A 9,754-nucleotide genomic window follows, 5' to 3' on the forward strand; every position below is an offset into this window, starting at 1 on the left:
GGGCGGGACACACCGGCGAGCAGGCGTCTCTGATTGGTGAAGATTTGCGTCATGTGTTTGAATTGACCAATCGGAATCGTTGTCACGCTAAAACAAGAAGGTATAATTGAAAAGAAAGACGCGTTTGTATTCTTAACTTTAACAATATGTATTTTAATATATATATATATATATATATATATATATATATATATATATATATATATATATATATATATATGAAATGTGAGATTTAACATATATATTTATATCATTAAGCATGCTTAAGATACTATATGTCCGAAATCACAGCTGTTTTGTTACCCATAATGCAGAGCAATAGTTACCATGAAAACTATGTAGGGGAATTCCCACAGCCAAATGACACAGTTTTTTATTATTATTATTATTATTATTATTATTATTATTATTATTATTATTATTGACAATGGACATATATCTCATTTTGACGGTTTTAAAGTTTTTCGTGTATTTTTTCATAATTGTATTTATATGGATAAAATATAATATATTATAACATATATTATATTCCGCATAGTTACCAGTAATAACACATAAATAACACTTTCCCAATTTTTTATTTCCTACTTTCTTTCCCAATTATTCCAAATTTATTATACATTTTAACTGTCACCTTTACAATTTTCCTGCACATTTGACTAGTAATTAAATCGTGTATTATAATTTCGATCATATTCGCTGTTTTGAGAAAAAGGCTGCTGCAGTCCAGTGTGATCCAATCACGGTGCGAGTTCAGGCGCATGCGCAACACGGGGTTGAATGAAGAGGGGGGGGGTTGCTTTCGTGCGTCTTCACGGGCCCGATTACCTGCGCATGCGCAATAAGAGACCGAACGCTCCCTTCGGGAAATTCCGGCCGTGCTTCGTGCCTGTTCGGGCGCGCTCGACGATTTCCGGCGCGGGCCGACATCGCGTCGTGCCGCAGTTTCGTGCTGTTGTTGTCTGCGGTGACGCGGCGGAGGTGTACCCTGACGCGGGCTCTTACGTGTCGGACTGAATAAAAAGTGGAGCTCCGGAGGGCCCGGGAGTGACGCGAGAACAGAGAGAGCGAGTAAGCGAGTCCGTCAGCGGGTAAGGAGGAGATACGCGGCGCAAATCAGACGCGCGTCTGGCTTTCCCCCACAAAAGTCGTGGCGTTTTTTTTCTCTACACAAAGCGATCATGGCGGCCGTGGGCATGTTGTTGTTCTTACTGCTGTTGTTTCACAGCCTGAGCTGCACCGAATAGCATTCAGTCAGTGACTCACACCGATCCCGGGGGGTGTTCAGGGAAGACAGATGGACTCCTAGAAATATATTTAACACGCATTTGGTATCAGTAACGCCGCGGTCCGACCCTAAGCTCACCTAGCACCGGGAAATACAGGCTCCCAGAAGCGCGCGAGCGTGCAGCGTTAGCACGCTAGCTAAACACGACTGACTGACTGACTGCCCTGTGTGTACACATTTATACACATTATCACACTAACTCTACATTACAGAGCATTTTAACATCTAAAAAGAGAAGCTTCATCATGTATCTCCACACAGAATATCTCCTCCTGCTTTTTATATATCTACTACACCCTCATACAGTCCGTTTAGCATCAACGCTGCGGTTTCACTCCGCTATTAAAATAAATACAGCGCGATATTTTATTCCTCATCCAACACTAGGCTTTATTTAATCCTTAGTAAATGTTTTTGTCCTTTTTAAAGTATAATATATAAATGTTATTTCTTGTTTGAATGACACAATTTTATTTGAACCGATTCCGGACCGAGCGTCGAACCGACTCTCAAACGCTTATCTAAATCGATTTGGAATTAATCGATTTTAAAAAAATTCGCTCGATTAGATTTTTCGGTTAATTGGTGCGTGTTGCATACAATACTGAAAATATACACTTCCAAAAAAAAAATGGACGTTGTAGGTGAGCGTGCTTTAATGAATTATTTATGCGGTAATAATACAATTACGATATTAGTGCTTGTGCAAGCACTATTAAATACAGCCCTACTACAGATTAGGTCGTATTTTATTTTATAGAGTTTAGACTTTGAACATAAAACGGGGGGGAAAAATGCATTTTAGAGGTTTATGTAAAGGGGTTTGCCTTGATGCGGCTGCGACTCGAACGTTGCGAACCGATTCCCTCGAACGTATTGTTCAAAAGAGTCGATTCCCCAGCGAGTTGATAATCCTGTTGCTGTTCGTGGATGAGGAAGTAAAAAAGGCGCCAAAAAAAGTGTAGATCAGACGTGATTGCTGGATGGATAACATGCTCTAACTCTCCCAATAAACCCATTTAAAAAAAAATAAAGGAAAGTTATAGAACCCACATTAGCTGGATTTATGATAAAAAAAAAAAAACACCCAGTGGAGTCACTACATTGTGCAGTTATAGTAGTTTTGAAGGATCGTGTTGATTAGACAAGGCATTCATTTCAAAGTTTTACTGAAACTTATCTGATTACAGATCACCAAGCATCCGAATTACCCCGGAGGATGTATATACACACATATAATATCTATATTTTAAGATATATAGTGCCGTTACAAGATCTCAGAGCTGATCCTGTAGTGCAATGCGATTCATCGATTAATCGACGTAACCGGAAAACGTTCACGCCATCGTATGGAAATCGTGATCGCGTGAAACTATTCGGATTTAGCAAACGCCCAAACCTTACTCACTCGCTCACTCTCTTCTTCTTTTTTTTTTTCTTTGTTATATATTACGTTTATTGCCGATGACGTCTAGTAGATTTGAGCCACGTCGGAATTCACACGTGAACAGCACAAATAAAGATTTCTATTGGTGACACAGGCTGTGTTCTTCCCAAGTGGTTTATTCCTGTCCAGGTTTTTTTTATTATTATTGCTATGAACCTGAAGCACTTTGACATATAAACCTGGACACTCCAGTTACAGAAACATGATCACTGCAGACCAGAGACCCTTATTAGACATCTCAATATAAGCAGTGATTTCTAGATTTTTATCTGACACATGAGAATTTTTTGCCTATTTTAAAAATAAAAAAAAGAAGAAGAAAGAAATTGCTCATTGTCTTGACAATTGAGTATAAAAGGTGGCTTTATAGCAACCCTGTATGATATTTAATAAATACATGTTACTGTGATCATTTTTCAATAACGGCATGTGCGAGTGTTTCATTCCTCCTATATTATCTTGATTTTCTTATTTTTTATTCATTTTATTTGACGAATGACACATGGTAAATTTTTTGGTCTTTTTGTAGTTTAATTTAATGTTGTGGAACGTCCATGAAATTACCTGGTAGTTACCTATAATCCACTGACACTGGAGACTCCTGCAAACGTTTACTCTGGCAATACAATGCGAAAGAAACCTTGGAGACGTACACTGTAAGGACAAACGTATTGGGACAACTGACTTTTGTGGTTCTTCTCCAAACTGTTACCACATAATTGAAGGCACACGATTGTACAAGTTGTTTTCGGATGCTATAGCATAAAACTTTCCCTTCATATCAGCCAGGAGATTAAAAGTGTTCGAGCATGACAATGCCCCCGTGCACAAAGCTAGCTCCAGGAAGACACGCTTTACATGGATTAGAGTGAAAGATCTCCTGCTATAAATCTCTGAACTCAACCTGATTGAAACCCTTTGGGATGAATGTGAACACGGACTGCGGCCCGCACCCCAGGCCTCCTCACCTCACCTACGTCAGCACCTGACCTTACTAACACCCTTGTATGAGCACAAATTTCCACATGCACAATACAAAATCTAACATCTTCCCAGAAGAGTGGAGGTTTTTATAACAGCAAATGGGGATTAAATGTGGAATTGGATGTCCAAAAAGCGCATGATCTTACAGTCAGGTGTCCACAAACTTTTGTCCATCTGGCGGTGTAGTTTAACCAGTTCATCACGCACAGTTGGTATTGTTTGACTTCACAATGTGATTATGCTGCAATCAGACTTGTACATTGCAGATTAAACTGCGTTTGCGTTCAAAAAAATCATCCAAATAATTGCATCTCCATATTAATGTGCAATTTTTGCAGAGTTTCTTAAATCAAGTCGGAAGATTAAAGGATGAAGAGTTACTGTTTCTCCTGTTCGAAACAAAATGTATACCAAAATGGTATAACGATTTATTGTCTACGTTTGCTGGCTTGATGTTAAACACTGTTAAATATAAAAAAAAACACTTTGTAGGTATGAAACATCTTGGGTTTAATTGAATTTTTCCCCCGTGTCCTCTGGTCCAGGCAGGCCGTGCTAACCGAGTCACCTCGTTTCCTCGCTGTGACGTTTCTAAATGACCATGGACGCAGGAGCAGATGTGCAACAAGGCAGCGAGACAGCTGTCTCAGAGACAGACACGCAGCAGATTGCCACCCTGGCGCAGGTGAGATGATACTTTATCCACATCTACAATTGTGTGAATAGCTTTTTTATTTATTTTTTTTTTTCTGTGTGCACAGAAATGTGTGCATGGATTCCACATGGCCATGACATCATGGTTTTCTATGAAGCTTGAACAGACTAAAGATAAACCTCGGTTTCTCTGTACTATATTTACCCCCGGGGCAACAAGTTTGGCACTTTAGTTCAGTCCGATGGCTGATGCTTCTCGTTTATAGATATATGTAACAACACGTGATGCCGAACGTAACAAAACAAGTTTCTTTTTCACGGCTTTAAATAGGACATTTCTTCCTATTGCCTTGATGTTGATAAGATAAAAACCCACAGGTTCTCATGTTACCTATAAACCACAACACCCAGAAACCCGAGGACTCGCATACAAGTGGTGGCAAAACTCTGACACCTGAGACTTCTTCCATATTTAACATACTATATGTGCAATAGTTTGTGGTCATCTGACCATGTGCTTTTTGAACTTCCCATTCCACATTTACATTTATTGGAAGATGTTCCACTAGATTTCTGTGGAGATTTTTGAGATCTCATTTAGCCACAAGGGTGTTAAAGTTTTTGATGTGGGTAAGAAGGTGAGGAGGCCTGGGGTACAGTCAGCGTTCACATTCATCCCAAAGGTGTTCAATAGGGTTAGTGCTCGATAGCAAGGGATCTTCCACTCCAACCCATGGAAAGCACATCTTCATGAAGCTGGCTTTGTTACTGCTACTTATGTTTTGTGATTGCAGTTTGGGGAAGAACCACAAACAGCTGGAACAGCTGTAAGGATGAGATATATTCAATCATTTCCTGTTATCGTAATCTGTCGTGTGTGTAAAACAGGTTTCCATAGCAGCAGGCCAGGCCTCAGTCACAGGGCCCACCGTCACCCTGGTGCAGCTGCCCAACGGTCAGACGGTGCAGGTTCATGGGGTGATCCAGGCCGCACAGCCGTCTGTCATCCAGTCTCCCCAGGTCCAAACCGTACAGGTGAGCGAGAGAACTTCATGGCTTTCAGGACTGATTCCCCCCCTCACTGCCTGCCTCAGCATTAATAAATCCACCATGTTTTTTTTTTTTTTTTTTTATGTTTGGTCTTCACCCAGATCTCCACCATTGCTGAGAGCGAGGACTCGCAGGAGTCGGTGGACAGTGTGACGGACACCCAGAAAAGGAGAGAGATCCTTTCCAGACGACCCTCTTACAGGTTTGTGTGTTTCTTGTCTCGAAACTCTCTGGTTTTTGTATTTAGTCTGATTTAAAATGGAATTCTTTCCTTTACAGAAAAATCTTGAACGATCTCTCGTCGGACACTCCAGCCGTGCCGCGGATAGAGGAGGAAAAAAACGAAGAGGAATCGGCGCCGGCTATAGCCGCAGTCACCGTGCCCACCCCCATTTACCAAACCAGTAGTGGACAATACAGTAAGTGTTTTTTTGTATTTATAAAGCACGATAATGAATTCAGCTCATGTCAGTTCACTGTTGAATATTTGTTCGTTTGTAAACATCTCTCTGCTCTATTTCCACTTTTAGTTGCCATCACACAAGGCGGCGCCATCCAGCTGGCTAATAACGGCACAGACGGCGTTCAGGGCCTGCAGACTTTGACGATGACGAACACAGGGGCTGCGCAGTCGGGCGCCACCATCCTGCAGTACGCTCAGACCAGCGACGGCCAGCAGATCCTGGTGCCCAGTAACCAGGTGGTGGTGCAGGGTGAGCACTCATCTATATAAACACATATGTTTGTTTATACAGTGGGATAAATCCATCCTTCCTCGACGCAATATAGAGACTAAACACAGAACTCAACACAATGATCACAGATTATTACTCAGATCGGAGTGTTGAAACGTTTCTCTATAGCAGTTCGCAAGACATGTCACGGGTCATAAGACCATAGCGAATTAGGTTCGATCCTAAAGCCATTGTAGCAGACTTGATATTAATTACAGTCCAAATCAATCACTTATAGCTTTACAAGTCTAGATAGATAGATGTCTAGATAAGTAGATAAAGGATCTTTGTCATTGCCTTGTCAGGTACACAGCAACGAAATGGAGTTTAGCTGCCCTCAATGATGCAAAAATGTAAAAATCCTGGGGGCATCTGGACTTTCTTAAGTCTCCTAAAGAAGTATAGACGCTGGTGCACAATCCTAACCAGAGCTGAATTATGCTGGTGCCAGAACAGATGCTCAGATGTGGACCTCTAAGAACTTAAAGCCTGAAACTCACTCTAATTCAGTCACGTCGATGTAGATATGGGAGTGTCGCTTGCTTTTGGATGCCCAGAAGTCCACAATGAGCTCTTAATCTTAATGGCATTGAGAGTCAGGTTGTTAATGTCAGGCTTTGGATCTCTTCCCTGTATGCCAATCCAACCACAGTGGTGTCATCTGCTTACTTATTAAAGATGTTAGAGTTATACACCAGTGGGCTCAGAACACAGCCCTGTGGAATGCCAGTGTTCAGAATGAGGGTCGAGGATACCTGTTTTTACAGCCTGTGTAGCTTTTGTGGATAAAATGTGTTCTCTCTCTCTCTCTCTCTCTCTCTCTCTCTCTCTCTCTCTCTCTCTCTCTCTCTCTCTCTCTCTCTCTCTCTATCTATCTATCTATCTATCTATCTATCTATCGCTCAGCTGCGTCCGGCGATGTCCAGGCATATCAGATTCGCACGGCATCGTCAGGCACCATCACTCCCGGAGTGGTAATGGCGTCCGGGCAGGGAGGTACCGAGGAGGTCACACGCAAGAGAGAGGTCCGCCTCATGAAGAACAGGTACCGCTTATACGCACTCTGGGGTTGAAACCTGTTTGAAATCTTGAGGTTGACGGGATTAGAGAGAAACGTAGCATCAGTGTAAAACTGAGGCATTTGAATGCTTTCTGTGCATGTTCTTTGAGTGTACTGTTGTGTTTTGGCCACAGGGAGGCAGCGCGAGAGTGTCGCCGCAAGAAGAAGGAATACGTGAAGTGTCTGGAGAATCGCGTGGCCGTGCTGGAAAACCAGAACAAAACCCTCATTGAGGAGCTGAAAGCACTTAAGGACTTGTACTGTCACAAATCGGAATAACACACACACACACACTGCGATTTGTCCCCAGGTTCTATTGAGACAGAGACTCTTTCCCTTTACACAGGCACCTGGGCAGCAGTCTTTTCTTTTCCTATCTGTCTTTATTTTTATTTTTAAAGATATCGGCTTATAAGAAATAAGAAAAATTAAATGCCTTTATCAACATCTGTATAAAAAAAAAAAGCCAACTGAAAAAAAAAAAAAGAAAAGTCTTGACATGTAAAAGCTCCAAAGCGACTCAACAGACGCCTAAGCAGAGCTGGTTTCATCTCGAGATCCCACAATGCACCAGTGTCGGATAACCACGTCTCTCTTCAATCACGCTGACTTTGTTTTGTTTTTTTCCCCTGGGGAGACGCAGATCGTCCGACATCACCAAGTGGGATTTTGACGAATTAACAAAACGAACTTATTGGAATTTCTACGTGCTTCTGTTACTAACACATGAACCCTATTTTGATATGAAACAAAAAATAATTCTATTGAATATGTATGTATACGCTTCTATTATGGGATGTTTTGTCACTTAACCTGCGCCTTCGCCTCTTTCTTTCATCCCCAGCTACGTTTCTCGATGTAAAAAAAAACAAACAAAAAAAACACGCTTATATGCTTTAGAGTGTAAGAGCTACAAATGTAATGCCATGTTTTATAGGACACTGTAACATTTACTTATCCGTACCGGTTTTCATAATCAAATTCATTTATGATTTATTCATCCATCCCATCGAACGGATGCCACACTGTGCTTGAATTTATATATCTCATATTTTTGCCTATTATCCCTGAAACCCCCCCCCACACACACACACACACACACACACACACACACACACACACACACACATCTGTATCTGGTGCTCACTTCTAAATTGAAAATTCCATGTTATGTTTGTTTCCTGTCATCAAAAATGTTGCCATTATGAAATATTACATGCATCCTGTTTTTAAATCTGCTTTTCCCCCCACGTTTTATTTTCTGCATACAATCATCGGTTACTTACCCACGGAACACGGTACACAAATAGCCGATTGTTTTCACGTGATTACACGTGCGGCAGATCGTTGAAAGTGTCGGTTCTGCCTGTTGAAAATGTATGTTTGTTGATTCGGCAGATCGATCACGCTTTCCAAACGTTATTTCATCCCTCCTGTTTCGTGGATGTAGTAGGTGTGTGTGTGTGTGTGTGTGTGTGTGTGTGTGTGTGTGTGTGTGTGTGTGTGTATGCATGTGTACATGAGCTCACAAACCAGGATACGTGAATAATGCACATTCTTCCTCATTTAGATCATTGACAAAATCGTTTTTTGTTGAAAAATAATAGAATAAACCATGTATATGTGTGTGTGTGTGTATATATATATACACACACACACACACACACACACACACACAGTATCTCACAAAAGTGAGTACACCTCTCATATTTCAGCAATCATTTTAGTATCTTAATGGACACTATTATAGAAATTAAACTTAGATATCAATGTGCAGCTTGTAGCAGTACAGATTTACTGTCCTCTGAAAATTATTGTCTAAATAACCGACAACAAAAGTGAGTACACCCTAAATCAGGGGTCACCAACATGGTGCCCACGGGCACCAGGTCGCCCGCAAGGACTACATGAGTAGCCCGTGAGCCTTTTCCGAAAATAGCTGTTTCCTACTTTGTTAAATCATTGTTGATAATTATTATGAGAAATCATTAACATGATCAGTTTCTTCACATAGATGAATATTATTAATAATAACATATAATAAGAGGTAAATTGAGCAAATTTGTTGTTTCAGATCAAACTGAAAACTGTGTATATCAAACTGGTGGCCCTTCACATTAATCGGTACCCAGGAAGTAGCTTTCAGTTTCAAAAAGGTTGGTAACCCCTGCCCTAAATGAACATGTCAAAACTGTCCAATGTGATTTTGTGTGTGCACCACTGTTATCTCACACTGCTTTTATCCTCCTGGGTATGGGAATCACCAGAGTTGCACAGATTGTTGCTGGGATTTAATTGCTGGGATCCTTGTCCACTCCTCCATTGATCTGCTTAATGTTAGACACATGGTGCTTCACCATCAGCAAGGCAGTTTTCATGATGTTACCACCACCATGCTTGACTGCAGGCAAGACAGTTTTCTTGGTTCTCCTCACCAGGGCGTCAGCACACACGCTGGACATCATCTGAGCCAAACAAGTTTATCTCATCAGACCACAGGACATGGTTCCACTAATTCATACTCGGGTCGTCTTCAG

At 41.2% G+C, this 9,754-nt stretch overlaps 1 protein-coding gene across 2 annotated transcripts; it reads left to right on the plus strand.

Moving 5' to 3' along the window:
- Positions 1–792: 792 nt before the first annotated feature.
- On the plus strand, positions 793–8,451 carry creb1a (cAMP responsive element binding protein 1a). Of its 2 annotated transcripts, none has more exons than XM_083522856.1 (8): positions 793–1,091; positions 4,265–4,404; positions 5,262–5,408; positions 5,525–5,625; positions 5,703–5,842; positions 5,954–6,136; positions 7,064–7,202; positions 7,352–8,451. In XM_083522856.1, the coding sequence occupies exons 2-8, from the start codon at positions 4,315–4,317 to the stop codon at positions 7,494–7,496; spliced, it is 945 nt and encodes a 314-aa protein (XP_083378982.1). In that variant the 5' UTR covers positions 793–1,091; positions 4,265–4,314; the 3' UTR covers positions 7,497–8,451. The 2 variants fall into 2 exon arrangements, with proteins under 2 accessions (XP_083378982.1, XP_083378983.1); XM_083522857.1 differs by having other exon boundaries at positions 850–1,071.
- Positions 8,452–9,754: the final 1,303 nt, after the last annotated feature.

Source organism: Silurus aristotelis (genome assembly GCF_946808225.1).
Source record: "Silurus aristotelis genome assembly, chromosome: 20".
NCBI classification, from domain to species: domain Eukaryota; kingdom Metazoa; phylum Chordata; class Actinopteri; order Siluriformes; family Siluridae; genus Silurus; species Silurus aristotelis.